Source organism: Rhincodon typus, chromosome 29 (assembly GCF_021869965.1).
Source record: "Rhincodon typus isolate 14 chromosome 29, sRhiTyp1.1, whole genome shotgun sequence".
Lineage (NCBI taxonomy): Eukaryota > Metazoa > Chordata > Chondrichthyes > Orectolobiformes > Rhincodontidae > Rhincodon > Rhincodon typus.
Window position 1 is genome coordinate 12,861,281 of NC_063360.1, and position 21,988 is coordinate 12,883,268.

At 38.2% G+C, this 21,988-nt stretch overlaps 1 protein-coding gene across 1 annotated transcript in view; it reads left to right on the forward strand.

The window, feature by feature from the left end:
- Positions 1 to 16,325, forward strand: part of tmem259 (transmembrane protein 259) — a 59,939-nt gene extending 43,614 nt beyond the window's left edge. Inside the window, exons 4-8 of the mRNA XM_048613900.1 lie at positions 842 to 899; positions 4,198 to 4,281; positions 7,719 to 7,851; positions 8,630 to 8,729; positions 14,831 to 16,325. Coding sequence (XP_048469857.1) covers positions 842 to 899; positions 4,198 to 4,281; positions 7,719 to 7,851; positions 8,630 to 8,729; positions 14,831 to 15,595 — 1,140 coding nt within the window. The 3' untranslated portion in view covers positions 15,596 to 16,325. The remainder of the gene's footprint in view (positions 1 to 841; positions 900 to 4,197; positions 4,282 to 7,718; positions 7,852 to 8,629; positions 8,730 to 14,830) is intronic.
- Positions 16,326 to 21,988: the final 5,663 nt, after the last annotated feature.

Sequence of the window (21,988 nt, forward strand, 5' to 3'; positions counted from 1 at the left end):
GTTCTTCCTCCCACCTATCCCCTCCTCCCACCTCAAGCCGCACCTCCATCTCCTACCGACCAACCTCATCCCGCCCCCTTGACCTGTCCGTCCTCCCTGGACTGACCTATCCCCTTCCTAACTCCCTACCTACACTCACCTTTCCTGGCTCCATCCCCGCCTCTTCGACCTGTTTGTTTCCTCTCCACCTATCCTCTCCTCTATCCCTCTTCTATCCGCCTCGCACTCTCTCCCTATTTATTTCAAAACCCGCTTCCCCTCCCCCTTTTCTGATGAAGGGTCTAGGCCCGAAACGTCAGCCTCTCTGCTCCTATGATGCTGCTTGGCCTGCTGTGTTCATCCAGCCCTGCACCTTGTTGTCACTAAGCCTTTGTGGCCTGCTTAAAGAGCCAAATAGCCACTTCTTGTTTTGGAACCTCACTGATCCTGAGGTTTGTTCAGTCCACTAGTTGTATGAGAGTGCATAACAGTCTTTCCATTTGAAGGAGTTGTTCCAGCGAGAATTACAGCATTACGAAGTAAGACATTGATTCTTAATATATCCTGATGTCAAATCTATTTTGTGACTTCTTCTCTTGCTATGTTTTTAACTGCCTGACTTCCTGAATTGAGAGCAGATCTGAATTCCTGTGATTTAAATTGCATCCCTGGCATCTATCCTGTGTAAATGATGCAGAATATTGGCTTTATTTTTTGACATTCGTATTGTAGGTATATACTTACTAGTTACTTGCAATTTTTTATCTTAAATTGAAGTTTAGAAATAATTCATACATTGCAAGTTGCAACGAATCCTCAGTTTTAGGAGAAGCTTTGACTGTGTTTTCTTTCTCTTCCCCAGACACTGTCGGTTTCAATGCTGTTACGTTACTCTCATCATCAAATTTTTGTCTTTATTGGTAAGTTTGTGCCTTAAGATTTCGTCACTGTTGAGAATTTCACGTAAAGTGAGCAGGAATGGTAGCCATTTTATTTAAATAATGTTAGTTCACTAAGTTCTTGTCCAAGTGCTTACAAAGAAAAGACATTAAATTCACAAAACAAACCCTGGTTTCCTTTCCTTGTTTACTTGCATCAACTTCATGTCATGCTATGAAATATTAATGCATGAGTGTTTAATGCCTTGTGAAATGTTCCACTCCAATTCAAGTGGGTGACCATTCTATGATGAAGTTGTAAAGTTGCCATTGAAACAAAAAAGAGAGGTGAGAGTTATCCTTGCATAAGGCTGTCCATAGTCATGAGATACATCAAAGGGCTTTACAGCCAGTAAAGTACTACTTGTATAATGTTGGAAACATGCAGCTCTTTCCAACCAGCAAACTGTCTCTAACCACATTGTGATAATGATCAGAATTATTTTGTGACATCGATTGAATAATAAATATTGGCCAAGATATTGGAGATATGTATATTAAGAATACTCAAGGTTGAGAGATTTTTATTCAATAAAGGAATCAAGGATTATGGGGGAAAAGGCAGGAAAATTGAGTTAAGGATTGTCAGCTCAGCCCATGATGTCATTGAATGGTAGTATAGACTTGATTGGCTGAATATCCTACTTCTGTTCCCACATCTTGTAGTCTTATGGATAACTCTCCTTCTCTCATTAAAATTATCTCCATTTGATTTTTTTTTTAACCGCCATCCCAGCAGTAGATGGGGTCTTGGTTTAATGTCTCATTCTGAAATGTGACATGTCCAAAAATGCAACACTCCCTGAGAACTGCACTTGAGTGTCAGCCTTTAGTTTTGCTGAGCCAAGGCTGGAACATTTTAAATATTTTATTCATAGGATGTGGGCACACAGGATAAGCCTGTAGTTATTGCCCATCCCTCAATGCACTTGAGAAGATGATGATGAGCTGCCTTCTTGAACCATTATAGTTCAGAGTACGTACATCCACAGTGCTGTTAGGAAGGGGCTTCTAGGAAGTTGACCCAATCAACAGCCAGGAATAGTCATGTAGCTCCAAGTCAGGCTATTATGTGACTTGGACAGGAACTTCCAGGTGGTGGTGTACTCGTGCATGTTGTTGCCCTGTTAGTTTAGATGGTGGAGGCTGCTGCTGATATGGAAGATATTTAGAAGGAGTCTTGATGAAATGTTGCAGTGCTGCTAACAGATGGTACACTCTAATGACTTTGTGTGTCAGTGGTGAAGGGAGATATTGTTGAAGGTGATAGATGGTATGCCAGTCAAACAGATTGTTTTGGCCTGAATGGTGTTGAACTTCTTGAATGTTACTGGAACTGCAGTCATCTAGAGAAGTGGAGAGTATTCCATGACCTCCGTGCCTTGTAGATGAAAACCAGGATAATTGAATGCTGGCCCAGTTCAGTTTCTAGCTTGTGGGAACCTCAAGGGCATTAATCGAAGAAATGTCTGTAATATTGTTTAATGTTTCATATGTTTCTGTCTCCGTGTAACTTTATGCTGTCTGAACCCTAGTAAGTTTATATGTTACCTTCCATATTCAGGGAAATAGCTGCATAAGCCATTTCCTTTCACCTCTAGCATCCCATATTGTTTCAATGTATGTTCCTTTGGTTTATGTCTTGCCATTTCAGCTTTTGTTCTTTTCAAAAAATTTCTAGAGTGCATGGAAGGAAGATGGAAGATGGAAAAGGAAATTCTACACTAATCTTTAATGCACTGTACATTTTGCTCCTGTTGAAGTCCATTGCTGGTATGAAGTGCACATGCACTTCATGTCCACTGTGACCCTCCAAAGGTTGGGAGGAACACTTTTAGTATGGGACGTTCCTTTGATCTTGTCCCAATTTTCTGCAACCTAGTAAATTGTTATACAGTTGACCCTGTTGTTACTTGCTTCTAACAGCAACTGGCAACTTTGGGACAAGTAGGCCACAACGGATGTTGACTTGAATGATTACCATTGTCCTTTTTAATATGGTAAACCCAGAGCAAATCCTAGAAATAGGAAGATGTTCAAGGTAGGGCCTTGTAACCTCGAGTTCTTTTTCTTTCATGGTATGTGGGCATAGCTGGCTGGGATAGCATTTATTGCCCATTCCTAATTGTTCTTGACTAAGTTGTGGTGAACTGCCTTCTTGAACTTCTGCAGTCTATTTGGTGTGGGTAGACCCACAATACTGTTGAGGAGGGAGTTCTAGGATTTTGAACCAGCGATGTATTTCCAAGTCAGGATGATTGTCTTGGAGGGTGGTGTTCCCATGTATCTGTCGCCCTTGTCCTACTAGATGGTAGTGGTTATGGGTTTAGCCTCTATTCAAACTATATAAATTATCACTTTTTTTTGGTAGAAGTGTTGCTTCTGAAAGGCCCATTTAGTTTCTTGGTGACTATTTTATATTGGTGCCCTTAAGTTTTGGTCTTCTTCGCAAGTGGAAACATTCTCTTTATGCCCTCTCTAGCAAAACCTTTCATATTCTAAAGCCCTCTATTAGGTCATCCTTTATATTAAGCCTGTTCAACCTTTTTTTAATTGGTATTATCTTGCATTTCTAGCATACTCGTTGTAAATGTTTTGCACCATCAAGAACCCCTCTTAAAACCCTTAATAGTATGGTGACCACAATTGTACATAGTCTTCTAAGTGGGGTCTAATCAAAGTTAAATATAAATTTAGCTCAAGCTTTCTACTTTTCTATTTTTCTAGAAATACAATCTTGAGCTGATTGGCTTTGTTAACCTGCATCACTACTTTCTGTTTTCTCTTAAGTAATGCAGTAATCACTTAGGAGCCAGCCCAGTGCTTCTAAATAAGCACATCAAAGAGAAGAGAATAGAGGATTATACTGATGGGATTTGATAAGAGTGGCTGTGATGGAGCTACACAGCGCAAACTGTTTGGACTAAATGGCCTTTCCTGTGCTCTGTTTTATGTAAATCTGTACAATGTTCGCTAACCCATCCTTATTACTAAAGGTTATTCTGGCTATACCACATGTTCCAACACATTCCATTCTTTACTTACCTTGAGGGTACAATAGTTCTAATAAAGTAAGATTAGGTCAAATAATTAATGCAGAATGTTCTTGCCCACTTCTTTATATTATTACCATAATTCCAAAAATGATACGTGTAAGGTTGTGTATCTTAATTAGAAATAAAATGGCTTGTGCATTTGAAAAGGAGCTGCATAGTCTAATATAAGACCTGAAATGTGAGCATGATATATTGTCAATTAATGAACTTTTTTTTTCTTTCAGTTGATTTGTTGCAGATGTTGGAGATGAACATGACAATTGCATTTCCTGCAGCTCCTTTACTTACTGTGATACTAGCACTTGTTGGTAAGAATGTTTTGTATTGAGTAGCATTTTTTTTGATCTTCCTGTCTTTTTCATGAATCTGAAATTATTATGGAAAACTAAACCTTTAATAGGAGGAAATACTTGAGCAATCTGAATAAACTGTCAGCAATGGAAATTTATTCTTCGACCCGAAAGAAAGACCACCTAATGTTTTTTTAATGTGAACTCTTATGATGAATCCGTCAAATACTTACCATCTTACTTTCAGATGTTAGCTAACCCTCCTATGCATGTGAGATATTGTCTTTTTTAACTTAAAATTACTACCATACTTGAGTAAAATAATATGATGTGATACTTTCAGAAACTGACTAGTGCGGTACATTGCATTGTGGCCAATACAGAATAATTGTACGTCTGCAATTCTCTGAAACTGATAGATGCCTTAATAGCCACAAATAAAACAAAAAGGAAAATCCAAGAAGTCTGAAATAAAAGCAGAGATTGATGGAAATACACAACAGTTGCCTAAAAGAGAAAGACAGGTTAACATTTTGTTTAAGACCCAAGTCATGATGGGAGTGTTACTTCGAGGATAAGAGTCCCAGTGGATAGCATAACTTGAATTTGGGTATCAGACTACCATTAGTCATGATAAACTGAGATACCCTATACAAATGGAACTGAAGATATAATTAATTATTGCTTTTGCAAATTGTACGATATACGAACATTCAAATTAGGAGCAGGAGTAGGAAACTTAACACCTCAAGCCTATCCCAATAACATGTCAGCCCCTTTTTTTTTCAATCCAGAATCTATCTACCTCACCCTTAAAAAGTTAAAATATTCTGCTTCCACTGCCTTTTGAGAAAGAAAGCTGTAACAACTCGTGACCCTCAAAACAAAAAAAAAAATTCTCCTCATCTGTCCTAAATGGGTGACCACTTATTTTTAAACAGTAACTACTAGTTCTAAATTTTCCCTCGAACGGAAACTTACTATCCATAGCCATCCTAAAAAAACGTCCGTAGGATCTTGCATGTTTCAATCAAGTCACCACCTGCTCCTCTAAAATTCGGCACTTACAAGCCAACCTGTCTAACTTTTGCATACTCTATTATCTATCAATTCTAGTCATAGAAAGTAAGATGCAGCAGAGAGTGAAGAAGGCAAGTAGTATGGTGGCTTTTATAATGAGAGGATTTGAGCATAGGAGTTCGGATGCCTTGCTGCAAGTGTGAAGGGCTTTGATTGAGACCACAGCTGGAGTATAGTTTGTAGTTTTGGTCTCCTTATCAGAGGAAGAATATTCTGGTCATGGGGAGGGAGTGCAAAATGGTTTGCCATACTGATTCCTGGGATGGCTAAACTGATGTGTGAAGAGACACTTAATTGTTTAGGACTATATTTGCTGAAGTTTAGAAGAGTGAAGGGAGTGTCATAGAGTTCTATAAAGTTCTAAGAGGACTAGACAGGCTAGGTGCAGGAAACATGTTTCTGATGACCGGGGAGTCTGATCAGTGGTTACAGTATAAGAATGTTGGCTTTTTACAAAGCGATTAAGACTGCCTTACTCAACAACTGTCATCGTCCTATGCCAGTGTCTATTCAATTTAAAAGAAAAACTACTTATTCCATTAGTCATGCACCGCATTCACATTGGCTCAATATCATTCAAGAAAGCATCAAATCAGCTTTTGGAGCGCTTTAAGGAAGTAGTAATCATACATATGTACAATAAATCAAAAAGCAAATCTGCCAGGAATTGTCTGCAGTCAGCCCAATCTGACACAAAGCTCATGTTCAGGAGATATCTCAGAACTAATGAAATTATTGTGAGCATACACTCTCCCTGTCAATTTTCTGCCTTCACATAGCAGCTATTGCATGTGGTGCATGTACCAAAGTAATCAGTTGGCATCGGAGTAAAGATCTTCCTGCATGGATCTGGACTTTGCTTACATGGTCAATCCTCCAAAGAAAGATTACGCATCGATTGGTACTTCATCCTCAGAGGTTGAATGACTTGTTAGCCTTAACTGGTCACAAAGCATCAACTAATAGTTTGGTCCTACTGCAGATTGAAGACTGCATTTATTTCTGCATCTACATGTGTTTTTATCTTTCATTTGGCCAACTTGATGCAGATGGAAAGTTTGGAGTTCAAAAAAGTGAGGCTCTTGTAGAAGCTGCAAACCCACCTTGCAAACCCATTCTAATACTATTATCCTATCAATGCTGATTTCAGTGCAGGATTACTTCCCTTCAAGTTTAGGTGGCACTTTTTAGCCTCCCTTAAAATGGATTTACAGGATACAGTTTGGCTGAGGAGTAATTTAAGTAAGAGGGATTTTCCTGTGGTAACAGAGCACACTTAGTATTTGCAAGATTAGCATTTTTTGTCAATCATGTTGCGTTTGATAGGAGCAAGGAAATGTTTTGCAGTGTTTACAATAATTAGAAAAGAGAGAATAATTGTATCCAGCAAAAATTGTATTGCATCCTTGGAATGATTCAAAACATTTGACATCTAATGAATAAATTTGAATGTAGTCGTTGTGTAAGCTTATATGGTTTCGTTCCATTAAGCATATGTTTAAAAGACAATTTTTTTTAATACAAGGCCATCGTGTGGCTTTATCCTGAACTATTCATTTTAGATTTACTAGTTTAATCCTTCCCAAATTTCCAGATACTTAGTGCGAAATATGCCTAAATAATTTCAGAAAGACCTCAACTATAAAAGAATATGCTTCTTTTGTTATTCAGAATAACTAGATTTGCTTTTTCAATTATTTCTACAGTTCATCATTGACAATGGAATTTCAGATTACTACTATTTTTCCATTCTTCCTCAATTTATTTTGTTTGTTTTGGCCACTCATTGTCTCCATCATTGTTCCTTCCTCATTTTGTTTGCTGACCCTCTTGTTATGTTAGTCTAGTGTTTCGGCTTCTCTTGAAGGCTTTTATGCTAAGAAAATTTTACACAGTTGTTTATTTGAAATGTTGTAAAATGGGAGGTTTGACAACACCATGTCATTTGTGGAAGTGTTTGTATTTGACAAAATAAATAACTTGTGAAAAGCATACCAGTTTAAATTCACATTGTGTTTTGGAAATGGATACACGGTGTAGGTGAGTTTTTCTGTGCATGTCACATTGCAGCCAGATACTGTTCTGTAGGCCAAGGGGAAAATAAAACAATAATACAATAATAACAGTATGGACCCTGAGATTTCTTTTGGATTACAGTGGGATATATGAGAGAGATTTCAATTTCGAACAATGCACTATTGACTATAATCTTGCTGACTTTCTGTTTGCTGTTACATCTGATTGCGATGTTTGCAACAATTGTTTTGAAACTGTGGTATTTTGCAAAAGATTGATTCTTTTACTTTTTAATATTTAATGTAAGTCACTTTAAATGAACAAGCTTGTCTGATATTTGTTAAAATTTCTTCCTCCAGGGATGGAAGCCATAATGTCTGAATTCTTCAATGACACGACGACAGCATTTTACATTATTCTAATAGTTTGGCTTGCAGACCAGTACGATGCAATTTGTTGTCATACTAACACCAGCAAACGGCACTGGCTTAGGTGGGTGTTTAACCAATATCCGCTTTAACCAATGTCTGAACTTCTTGTGACTTCAGTTTTTTTCTAAATTTGTTTTTATCCATTGTATTTTGCTTGGTTAGACTGACTCTGCACTGAAGGAGGGTGGAAAAAGTTTGATGGGAATTTGCTGCGAAGTTTTCTATCACATATAGTATAATTGATGTCATGGCTTACCTGTTTAAGGTTGCTTGTTTTTACGACAGACTAGCACGGCAACAGTTTAGCACATTTACTGGGTAGTTTTTGAACTTGTGTTTGGATCTTCCACTAATTTGTGTTATAATTTATACATAATCGTTATTAACTGCTTAAAAAAAAATGCAAAATCTGATGGATAGCCTGGCAGGCTTTTCAAATCCAGAACTTTAGCAAGAAAATCAATGCATCAAAACATTGGAATGCCACGGGTTTCAGCATTCCTAAATAAATTGTACTGAAACAGAGAAAACCATTGGCAGTGTGAAGAAAAATGTGCAGTGATGTCCATTATGAATTGTTCTCAAAAAAAAACAATGTATCAATTGACTCTGTACTGTACACTTCAGTCGTTCTAATCATCTTGACAAGAGGTTTGTAGCCTCTAATGCCATTTATGCCATCCTGATTTAAGTTTACATGAGGTTTTTTTTTCATCTACAATCTCTGGCTTTTTGTGTGTGTATTGTTGAAGTACATGTCTCAACAAACTTATTTTGATGGGCTTAATGTATGTCCTTGAACCAAAATTTTACAAATAAATTTTTTTTTTTTTTAACAGGTTCTTTTACTTGTATCACTTTGCCTTTTATGCCTACCATTATCGCTTCAATGGGCAGTACAGCAGTTTGGCTTTGGTGACGTCATGGCTCTTTATTCAGGTATATTCTTGGAGTTCTTCATTTTTATTCCAAATTTCTTCCCATCCCTCTTGAAAGTATTGATACTCGCATTGTACTGAGAGGTAAAATCGCCAAAGAAAAAGTGATTTCTCTGTGGCTAACTAAAAAAGTTGAGGATAGAATAAGATTAAAATGTTGCCAATAGGGTAATAAACTTGATGACTAGGCGAATTTTAGAAAGCAGCGAAGGATGAAAAATTGGTGAGAGAAAATAAAAATTATAGTAGACTAGCAAGAAACGTAAAAATGGGAGGGAGAAAGATCTTCTATAAACTATGTAAAAAGTAAGATAGTAGCAAAGTAAATATTGACCCCTTAAATTCTGATACAAGAGGAATTATAATGGGGATAAGGTGTTGAAAACTATTAAACAAATATTTTGGAGTTTGTTTCTACAGTAGTAGGCACAAAAATCATCCCAGAAAAAAATGGGGAACAATGATCTAATGTGTGAGGAACTTAACATACATAAATTGAAAAGTACTGTTGAATTTAATGGGACTAAAATTGAACAAATCCTTGGACTTGATGGCCTACGTCTAGGGTTCTTTTGACACTCCAGTTCCCTAGATCTGGCACAGCCTTGTGTTTTGAAAGTTAGCATTCTTATATTTGCTAAGAGAAAACAGGAACTGTAACCCAGTTAAACTGACATCAATCATCAGGTTACAAATAATTGATCACCGGAAAAGTTATAGGAGTAGGTTTTTTAATGAAAGAAATCATATTTGGCAAATTGTACGTTTTAACATGTAACTAGTAGGGTAGACAAAGAGGAAGCAATGGATGTAGTTTTATTTGGATTTTTGAAAAGCATTTAAGGTGTTCCAGGAAAAGTTGATACACAAGAGCTCATGGAGTTGAGATACTATATTACTAGGGATACAAAATGGTTAAAGAACAGAAAACAGACAAAAAATGTCTTCGCTCTAGGAGTTTTGATACTTTAGGTACAATTAGGACCAGTTGATAGAGCTGTTCCACTCAACAGTATAATGGTGGCAATGCATTCGAAGAGGATTGTGAAGGTCAACTGTGTCAAAAGCTGCAGAAGTTGGAGGAGGAATAATTTACCTTTGTCATGGTTACTTAGGATGCCACCTGTGACTTTGGGCACTGGCAGCATGTTCAAGGACTTTCAAGGAGAATGTTTTTGGGTTATTTGGAGATTGGCTGACATTTTGCAAGTATATTCACATCAATAGCTGTATTTTTTAGCAGCGGCTTGTAAACAGCAGAGTTAAAGGAAAGTGGGAGAACTGTTTAAAAATATCAAGATGGGACTGGGAGAAGTTGGGTAGCAGCTTAGTTGGAATAGAATAAAGAGAGCAGGAAGCAGATCTTGTGTGCAAGGTGAGCTCGAAGTGCATAAGGAGACATAGCAATTGGACTAGCAAAAGATGTAGATTTGTGGCTATGTTAGCAAATATCTTCAGAGGATGTTTTGTCTGGTGGGCTAGTGGAAAACAGGAACACAGTTGATCAGGTACGATTATCCATTACTGAGCAATTCTAGCAGATGAGAGCAGGACTTGTTGAGGCATCTTTGTCTTGCAGTGAGTAGTTCAGGAGATTCTTTTGTGGCAAGATTTTGGAGATTAGCTGGAATAGATGGAAGATTTGAATGGCTCAGTTTTCTCCTGGCTTGAGTTTGTCACTTTTTTCATTGTTGATCATTCAACTCAGTACCCTGTTCCCACTTTCTCCCCCTACCCTTTGAGCCCTTTAGCCCTATCTATCTCTTTCTTGAAAATATTCAATGTTTTGGCCCAAATGCTTTTTTTTGGCAAAAGATTCTACCCTCTGGATGAAGAAATTTCACCTTATCTGAGTCCTAAGCAGCCTACTCCATATACTTAGACCAGACTGTGACCCCTGGTTCTGGACTCACCACTGATTGGGAACATCCTTTCTGTATTTACCTTGTCTGGTCCTGTTAGAATAGTACAGGTTTCAATGAGGTCTCCCCTCATTCTTCTAAACTCCAGTGACAATAGTCCTAACTGATCCATAACATCAGACCTGCCATCCCAGAATCAGTCTTGTAAAACATTGTTGCACTCCCTCCAAAGCCAGAACATCCATCCTTGGATAAGAAGAGCAAAACTGCATACAGTACTCCAGGTGTGGCCTCAAGGCATGTACAAGTGCAACAAAACATCCCTGCTCTTGGACTGTTATCTTCTCACTATGAAACCAGCATATGTTTCCTATTTCACTGCCTGCTGTATCTGCATCCTTACTTTCAGAAACTGATGTACAAGGACACCCAGGTGTTGATGTGCACAAACCTCCCCCCATCTTTCTCAATCCATTGCCATTCAGTTAATAATCCACCTTCCTGTTTTTGCTATCAAAGTGGAGGACTTCACATTTACGCTTCATCAGCTGTGCTTCTGCCCACTTGTCCAAATCACACTGAAACATCTCTGCATCCTCCTCCCAGTTCACCCTCCAACCATGTTTGTGTCATATGCAAATCTGGAGATATTACATTTTGTTCCTTCATCTAAGTAATTAATGTTATGCATTGCTGGGGCCCAAGCACTGAGCTCTGCAGTACCTCACTAGTCACTGGCTGCCAATCAGTGACCCATTTGTTCCTACTTTTTTGTTTCCTGTCTGCCAGCCATTTCTCTGTCCATGTCAGTTCACTATCCCTAATCCCCCACGCTTTAATTTTACATGCTAATCTTGTGTATAAAACCATATCGAAAGTCAAAGTAAATCACATCCACTGGTGCCCTCTCATCAACTCTATTAGTTAACATTTTTGCAAAATTCCAATCAATTTATCCCTTTCATAAATCCACGTTGACTCTGTCGAATCCTGTCACTGTTTTCTGAGTGCTCTGGTATTAAATCTGTCCTCATGGACTGTAGCATTTTCCCTACTACTGATGCCAGGCTAACTGATCTGTAATTTCCTGTTTTCTCTCTACCTTCCTCCTTGTTTAAATAGTGGGGTCACATTAGCCACCCTCCAATCCATGGAAATTGTTCCAGAGTTTGAAAGGTGGCCACCAATGCATCCATTATATCTAGGGCTACTCCTTAAGTACTCTAAGATTTAGATTATCAGGTCCTGGAAATGTGTCAACCTTTAATCCCCAACAATTTCCCCAATGCCATTTCCCTACTAACATTAATTTCCTTTAGTTCCTCTATCTCTCTAGACCGTGTGTTCCTCAACATTTTTGGGACATTATTTGTGTCCTTCTTTGTGAAGACAGAATTAAAATATGAATTTATTTGGTATGCTATCTGTTTCCCATTAAACTTTGCTGTTTCTGATTTTAACTGACTTACAGTTGTCTTCACATATCTCTTTCTCTTTGCATACCGATAGAAGGTTCTACTGTCAGTTTGCATGTTCCCCCACAAACATACTCTCACACATGTTTTTCCCCTCTTACTCAATTCCTTTGTCCTCCTTTGCTGAAATCCAAACTGCTGCCAATTGTCATCAGGTCTGCTGCTATCTTTGGTCAATTTGTCTGCCCCCTTTTTTTTTTTTCCGATTTAATACTGTTCCTAATTTCCCTTATTAGATGTAGCCGGGCTATCTTTTTCGTTTTGCTTTTGTGCCACGTAGGAATGAACAGTTGTTCCATGCATTCTTTAAACGTTTGGCATTGTCTATCCTCTGTCATCCCTTTTAAGCAACCCTCCCGAATTTATCATAGCCAGCTTGTCCCTCACCATTGTAGTTTCCTGTATTTAGATTCAGGACTGAAGTCTCGGAATCAACTATGTTACTCTCCATCAAGATGGAGAATTCCGTGATATTGTGGTCACTCTTGCCAATTACTACTTTCTTATTGCCCAATACCCAGTCTAGATTGGCCTGGCCTCTTAGCTGGTTCCTCAAAGTATTGATCAAGATAATCATCTCATACACCCACCAGGAATTCCTCCTCCATGGTGTTGCTAGTGATTTTGATTTACCCAACCTATATGCAAATTAACTAAAAACTATCATCTTATTAGCTGATTGCTAACCTTTTGTGATTTGAGCACTAGTACATCTGGATCCCTGTACACTTTGGAATTCCACAGTCACTCTCCATTTAAGTGATCCACTGCAATTTATTCTTCTGGCCAAAGTGAACAACTTCACATTTTACCACATCATATCCCATCTGCCAGAGTTTTGCTCACCCATCTAGCCTATCTCTACCAGCCTGCATCCTTGTTCTTCATCTTCACAGTTTAGTTTCCTGCCTCCCTTTATGTTAACTTCAAATTTAACCACTGTGCCTTCAATCCCTTCATCTATATAATTTATACAAATTACCTCTACTGGACCCCACTTGTTGCATCCTTCCAATCTTTAAACAACCCATTAACGCATATGTTGTTTTCTGCAAACCAGCCAATGTCATATCCATACTAGAATTTTATGCCTTACACCTTGAGCTTATACTGTGCACAATAACTTTTATGTGGAACCTTGTCAAAAGACTTCTAGAAATTCAAGTACATTAATTAGCTCCTGTTTGTATTCACACACATTACTCCTTCAAAGAATTCCAACAAATTGATTGAACAGAATTTCTTTTTTCACGAAACTATTCTGATTCCTCCTGATTACCTTGAGATTTTCGGAGTGCCCAGTTGTAACCTCCTTGCTGATCAATTCTGGCACTTCCTCTGTGACAGACATCATGTTAATTGGCCTGTAGTTTCCTGTTTTCTGTCTCCTTTCTTGTTTGAATAAAGGAATTGTATAATACTATTTTCCAGACTAATGCTACTTTTCTAAAATTTTATAAATTTTGGAAAATTAACACCAATGCACCTTCTATTCAATTAGCTACCTCAAGTCCCTAGGTTGAAGTCCGTCAGGACCTACGAGTCCATCAATTTGCTCAGTATCACTTCCCTAGTGGTTATAATTTCACCAAGTTACTATCTTCCTTCAACCTCATGATTTGTGAGTATTACTGGGATATTTTTATATGCTCGAGTGAAGACAGAAGCAAAACACTTATTCTTTACATCCACAGTTTCTTTATTATCTATTGTTAACTCTATTCTCATCCTCTAAAAGAGGAAAATGCATTTTGCTTTTTTGTTTTTTTTCGATATCTGTAGGAACTCTTACTATCTGTTTTTACAGTTCCAGCTAACTTTCTATCATGCTCCAGTTTACTTGTCCTGATTAACCTTTAACCTTTTAATCATTATCTTCCACTCTTTGTATTCTAACTAGTCGTTTGGCCTCACACCTCACCTTTGTAATAATGTTTTCTCCTCATGTTTGATGGTCTCCTTAACTACTTTAGTTAACCACGGATAGTGGGTCCCCTTGAAATTTTTTATTACTGTAGGAATGTACTTGCTCTGAACATTCTGAAATTTTCCTTGCTGCTGCTTTTCTACTAATCTATCTCCTATCCTAATATTTTAGTTTACTTCACCTAAATCAGTTTCCATGTCCACATAATTGCCCTTTTTAAATGCAAGCCTTAGATTCATTCCTCTCCCTTTCAAAGTCAATGTAAAATTCAATCCTATTATAATCACTGCTGCCTAGAGTTGTTTTTACTCCAAGCGCATTCATTAATCCTGTCACATTACACAAAACCAAGTCTAATATCGCCTAGTCTCTGGTCGGTTCCAGAATGTGCTGCTCTAAGAAACTGTCTCTGAATGTGAACTGTCAGAACTGGATAAGTGAGCTCTTACTCATGCCATATGACAAGGGAGACCAACAGGGAGAAGTCAAGAGTCAACTTTGCAGAGTTCTATAACAAGTAGGTAGCTAATGGCCTTTGAAAAGAATGTCCAAATGTCAGGCGCAGTTACATGCAGGAGCCTAAACAACTGATAAATTACAATTTTATGTTAAGAAAGGGACAATCATTAGTTAAGGGCAGGATATTAATTGCTGACCCTGTAGTTCACTTGCATTATATTGTGTTTGTTCCCATGTTCTTTTGAGAGAGAGTGTGTGTGTGTGTGTGTGTGTGTGTGTGTGTGTGTGTGTGTGTGTGTATAAAGAGAGGCCTGGTGTAAAATTTGAGTTGTTTACACCATCAGCATTACTCATTAATTGAATTTTTTCCTCCATCCAGCATTCAATGATCTACTTCTTCCATCACTATGAGCTACCTGCCATCCTTCAGCAAATTCGCATTCAGGAAATGTTACTGCAGAATCAACAGGCTGGCCAGGCCAACCAGACAACACTTCAGGACAACCTCAACAACAACACTGCAATAGATAGCACACAGCCAAGTCCAACTGACACAGGCAACCATCTTACAGCTGGTTCTGATGCAGCCCAGCTTAGTGGTACTCCCAGCTTGGCTGATAGCATTCAGCCTAATCGCATGCAGAATCCAAGCTCTGAGGTCACACCATTAAGTGGTGATCTGAACTGGGTGGCAGAAACTGCTGCTATCATATCAGAAGGTATTGCAGCTCCAGAACGGAATACACCCACAGAGAGCTCCAGCAACATGACTGAGCCATTAAGCAATGGCAACTCCAATACCGAGGATCTATTAAATGATTCTAATGCCATTGATCATATACAACCTGGTGCAAGTTCTGAAGAAAACAAAAAAGCAGTGTCTTCACACAGTGGTGGCCTTCAAAAAGAAATGGACCATAACACGTTAAATTATTGTACAGCAGAGAATGAAGAGGTGGTTCTCACTAAAACTGACCATGAGGACATGTCTGCCACAGGAGATATTGAGACCTATGGGCTTCTACCTCTGCATGGTAGTGACACTAGCATTGAGCAATCACAAATGGACCATGGAAGCCAATCTAGTGTTTCAAACAGTTCTCTAACAGAGACAAGCGGTCACAGCATTTCAAGAACCTCGTGACTCTTATTTTCTGTTCTATATGGAAATTTGTTATTGGAAGATCTTTTTGCAAAGTTCACAGCAAGTGTATGGTAGAGTGTGTGTGGGGGAATTACTATTACATCGTGTTTTCATTTGTAAAACTAAAAATATCCCAGTGCTTTCAGTTGGTTCCATGAAATGGAGAGTGGAGGGCAGAAGCAGCATGCTGTTCAGTGAGCATTAGTGGTAAGAGCTCAATTGGAACAATTAACTCCTGCATTCAGTCACCGAATCCATGTTCTTTAGCACAGCTGTGTGTTACTGATATTTGAGCTAAAGTACTGAGGAACACTGACAGTCTATAAAATGAGGAAGACTGCCCTTCAAAAAAAGAGAGCAGCTGATTCCACAGCTGGATACAAAAAAGGCAAATGTCTGAATGGCAGTAGAAGATGGCTTGTTTCTTTGAACTCACAGTATACATGTAAGTTGATTCCACAGTGCAATAAGTTGATGTGTATTGATTCTATTCTGCAAGGTCTCGTTACCTGAAAGACTCTTAGAAGTCTTGTTTCTTGAACTGGTGCCTAAGTATAGGAGAGAATTGAAAGGTAGTAGTGTCAGAAATTCCCTGTAACTTCTAATAAACTTTGAATCTAACTAATTTGGATCTGATTCTGATTGACTTTTCCGTTGACAATATTGTATTTAAATGTAATGTGAGAGCTTCTGTCTTTGTATATATTAAAATAAATGAGATCTAAACATGCCTGTGAATTACTTTAAAATGTATGAGCCACCTGTAGTGAATAACATCCCTAAGAGAAAAACGTTCTGTGGCTTTAGCAAAAAGCTGTAATTTTTTTTCCAAATACTGGAACTGGACTTTTGGATTCAACAGGATAAAGGACACTATGTCTGCTTGGGATCAGTGTGTATTTCAAACCTGCCTTAAATTTGAGTAGCCCAATGGCACTAGCGTGAAATGTCATTCTGCAGCTCCCCGGCCAACTCAACACATTTAAACATTGAAACATTGAGTTGCTTAGCTGTGCAAACCAGAAAATGTTGTCTTCAGTCTATACTGAGTCAGCTGATCTGAACGGGGGGGTAAAAATAGTAGTGCTACATTTGGCCTCTAACAATTGGATAAAGAGGGCACACTCCCAGATTAGCATAAAAAATGGTCCCTCACCTGGATGACGCTCTAAAGAATGAGCCTATTGTTGAGGAACTGGAGCTCTTCCAGTGCTGTAGCATAGCAGGTGTCTCTCGAAGAACAGCAGACCGCTGAAGTAAAACTTTTTTTTTTCTTGCTAACGTGCCATCTTTGAACAGTCAAGTTGTCTGGATTTCTATTGATACTGCTACAACCTATTTCTCATAGATTCCAAAGTCAAATGATAGATGCTTTCCTTGAGTATGCATAAGTCCAGATCATCGATAGAGATACATTCAAATCTCAGTTTCTGAAATTGTCAAACAAATTACAGTACCAAAAGAAGCAATTTAATCCATGATACTTGTGCAAGGGGCAATGTATTCTATCCTTTGTTTTTCTCCTTTCCCATATTATTCTTATTTTTTAAATATTTTCATAATTAAAGTAACTTTGCCATCTTTTTAACTTTGTTAATAAAACCTCCCAGACCCAATAGATTGCATGAACAATTGAGGATTTTTTGTATTCTGTGCACTGTTTACATTTCCGTGCTTGCTTTATTAAATTTAATGTAAATCTGGTTAGATTGCTCTTCAATCATTTGCTATGAAATTGAATACTATGCACAAGGATACAATTAAAAGTTGTAAAATAAAAGCCACTTTTGGAAGTTTGGCTGGCCTTGCCGTGTTGTAATAAAAGTTGAATCGGTCATCTTTTTAGTTAATTGGCACATGCTGCACTCTCAAGAGCAGCATAACTATATTTGATTGCTGCTGCATACAGCGAACAGTTTATTTACCATAATTTAAACTTGAAAGTTAAGGTGTGCAACACCAACTTCTGCAAGGCTTAATTTATACATGTGACAATTTTCTGCCTGCTATATTAAAAATAGAAATTACCTGTCAAGTTTGGATAGGCTAATGCTTCTGTGTCAATACAGGAAGGTTGTATAAGCCTCTACGTTAATAGGAATTAAGTAGTATGAGTATTGCTGACGAGACACATTTTGACAAAACTTTCATCAGGGTATGGTATTAATGAGAATAAAAATAGAGAGCAATATTTTATATTGCATGAGAAGAGAGTGGTTATTGGTTAGCAGGTGGACTATGATAGAAGTATGGTCGTGGAAAGTGTTAGATGATGGCTGATAGTTAACTGCCAAACTTTGGTTGGCTACCTGGTTTATATATAAACAATCAGAGTCAACTTGCATAGTCTAACTTTAAACACACCTCCGCAGTTAACTGTCAGACATTATTAATTGGTGTAGTTTCCATGGAAAATCCTCTACCACCAGTGGCAAGCTTTTGGAGCAGAAGTAGGCCATTCAGCCTATAGAGTCTGTTGTTCCAAGTCAGTCTTTAAATGTTATTCTCTATATTTCTTGATGCTGTCTACTACTCCATCATAGTCATACAAAATGGAAACAGACCCTTCAGTCCAACCAGTTCACACTGACCATGTTCCCAAACTAAACTAGTCTTACCTGCCTGTTCTTGGTCCATATCCCTCTAAACCTTTCCTATACGTGGATTTATGCAAATGTTTTTTAAATGTTGTAACCGTACCTACATCCCACCACTTTCTCTGGCAGTTCATTCTACACAAAAACCACTGTGTAAAAATAAAAAGTTGTCTCTCATATCCTCCTTAAATCTTTCTCCTCTTACCTTAAATATATGCCCCCTAGTTTTGAACTCCCCACCCTAAGGAAAAGACCCTTGCTATTCACCTTATCTATACCCCTCATGATTTTATAAACCTCAAGGTCATTTCTCAACATCCTACACTCCAGTTTAAAAAAAAAAAAAGTCCTAGTCTTTCCGGTCTAATTTTATTTCTTGAATCCTCCATTCCTGGCAGCATCCTGGTAAATCTTTTATAATAGACTCATTTTCCCAATGATTGATGTTAAGCTAGATAACCATTGTCAATTAATGACCACTCTCCTCATACCATGTAAAAGGGGAATATTTTATAATGTGTTAAGAATGCCCAGATGAATTTAGGATAAAAAGCTTCAACAAAGTGTATTTTTCCAATACTAATACTCAAAGCAACTATTGGTAGGTTTCAACATAAGTGTTTGACTGTGGAGGGAGAAAGGTTCTTTGGCTTAGAGAAGTCATTATTTTGCACTGTCACCTTTGTGTACCTTTATGAGGGCCTAAATGGTGCTGTTTTTGATTTTATGTCCCAGTATTTACAGCAACTTGTAACGCACTATAAACATGACAACGTGGCCCAAAGCACATCATTGGAGCATTATGTGATAAAATATGACACTGAGGAAAAATTGATTGGGAAAGCACTGGGTGCCAGAATAAGAGTGCAAATATTTCAAAGGATTGTGGACTGGAGGGGATTGCAGGAATAGTGAGGCTCAAGGCCATGGAAGAATTTGGAAACGAATGAGAATACTGAAGTCCAGATAATATTTGACTAGGAACCAAAGTAAATCAACAAACACGGGTGTTAGAGGAAAAGGCTATGGTGTGAGTTAAGACACTGGCAGCTGAGATCTGGATGTACTCATATTTACATAGGGTAGAATGTAGAGACTAGCCAGGCGTTTTCCCTTCATTCTTCAATGGGATGTGGGCATCATTGGATCATGAGTCTAGTGACATTGCTGTTACAGTATTAACCTCCTTTTTCATGCTCACTAGTGCATTTGAATAGCTGACTCTAGAGGTAAAAAGAATACATGAATAGGGGGTTACAGCAGCAAATCAACTGATAGGGAGGCAAAGTCAGCAGTGTTACAGGTTTGATAATAGGCAGTTTTAATGATGCCATGAATATGCAGTTGCAAACTTAACTGTGTGTTACATGTTGACTCCAGGATTGCAAACAGAGTGGTTTAAACTCAAGGTTGTTGCCAGGAAGAGGTATGGAGTATTGGTAACTAAGGGTCAGAATCCAGAAACAATGACTTCAGTACTCCCAATATTTAATTGTTTCTGCTCATCCCAGAAACATGTTAGATAAGCAGCTTGATTGTTTATCAAGAGCTAAGGAGTTGAGAGAGGTGATGAAAGTGCTATTATACTTTGTATTGTAAGGTGTGCTGTGTTTTGGGACTTCATACTCAATTTCCATAAAATGGAGTTGGAAACAAGTTGCTTTTAAATTTAGATTTTGTAACAATATGTATTTATTCACTTTAATTTTGAAAGTAGAAGATGGAACCTAGACAGGAAATAATTATCAAGCAATTGAAAATTGTTGCCCAAGCAATTTGTTAACTGGTCTCTAATCAATAATGCTTCATAAGCAGTGTCCTGAGCTCCTTTGATCCTGGCTGCTTGACAAACAAAGTCTGCCAGGCCATTCTTCAGATGAGAAATGCCTGCAGTGTGCATTGTGAGTATTGACCGCATCCAGATTTCAAAGACTCAATTGTTGAGGATTTGAGGCTGATATTCAAAACTTTCCGGACTAAAGACATCAAATGATGTAGGGATTCAGCAGATAAGTGGAGTTCAGGTGAAAACCAGTCATGATCGTACTAAATGTTGGAAAGGGCTTGAACAGCAGCAAGGTTAATTCTGCGTGAGTATAGCTGTGAAAGGTAAGAAACAGAATGTAATTGTTGCTGGTCACTAAAACCATTTCCAATCTTTGCAGAAGATGAGTTGTTGCCTTTTGATTTAGACCAGATCAGCAATAGGAAGCTGCAGTTAGCCTCAGCTTGTGTAAGTAAGGAAGGTAAAGATTATTCATAGGTCCCATTCTTGATTGCTAGTTAATAACCCCTGTTAACAAGTGTATCTAGATGGGCAGTGTTTAATAATCACAGCGGCCATTGCTGCCTCTGAGCTTGTGACCACAAAATTTCAGCTTTCAACTTCACTTGGGGCCCCGACCTTCACTTTGAATGCGATGCTAAACCAAAGCTTCCCAAAGGATGGGATGGTGCTGCTGATAGTGCAGTTCTGAGACAGTATTGACAGTGCTCAAATGCTGAAGAAAAGTTTTTAGTATGCAATCTTCTGACTTGCTGAAACCATATTACCAACCAAACCAAGCTGCCACAACAGTAAGAGCAGTCAGAAATATTTATATAGTTTTCTATGCCAAGCACAGATTGTTATTTCTTCCTTCTCCCAATAATAAGATGATGTTAACATTTCAGGAATAAAACATTCCCATATATGGCATTGATGACAGCATTGAGCACTGTTTAAAAAATATTTATAGTTGCAAAGTAAGGTTCCTTGGTTGTGTACAGCTCAGGTCCAGTACAGGCCAAAGTTTCATTTGCATCACCCTAACGAATAACTTGTCCCAATCTCAAAAACATCTTATTGCAGTTTTACATTTCTGAAAGTTTGGTGATTTAGGCCCAAGTGTAGCAGAAATTTGTTTGAAACTGCCCAAACTTTGTTTAAGAGGAGCTATTCTAATTAAAACTATGTCAGCAAGCCAGCATGATGCTCAAGATGATAGGAAACTAGTTATGAGGGGCTTGAAACCCTGGGACTATTTGCGGTGGAGCAGAATATAAAAGAAAATGTATAAGAACATTTTTAATTTGTAAAATTTTTGATAGAGGAATTAGTGGAAGATTATTCCCTGTAGTTGGGGAGTCCGTAATAAAGGTGTCAACAGTTCAAAGCAGTGGAAGGATAGGGAGAACAGTTAGAAATTCATTTGCACAGAGCATTATTGGAGTCTGGAATATTACTGTCAGATGAGGCAAAGGGCCTCATTAAAAATGAAAACTAGAAATACATTTTAAAAGGTATGGAGCTAAAGGGAGAGTAAGACATTGGGCTTATTCTCAGGTTACTCTAGCAAATTGTCAGTATAGACACAACGGAATAGAATTAGAATCAGAATTAGCTTTATTGTAACACGTACTCAAATGAGTAAAGTGAAAATTTTACAAGTCGCCACTTACAGTGCCATCTTAACTACAAAGGTACCCAGGTACTGATTCTTAGTGCAAATTCTTAGGCAAACCCAATTAGAAAAATAAAGAAATAAGAAGTTCAGAATAACAGTCCTTCAAATCCAATCCACACAGACACCTAGCCTCTACTCCACACCAGGCCTTGACTCCAGACCTCACCGTGTTTCACCTTGAGGCTCTCCAGGCTGGATGACTGCTCTGGAATCATCTCGAGGCCGGAAATCCACACTGAGGCCACAGTGGGTGCCACTGAGAGACCGTAGAATTTTATGGTTATGTGCAATCATTCAGATTCTCTGAATGTAGTTTGTTCTCTGCTTTAGGAAAGTGTCCTCATCTGCAG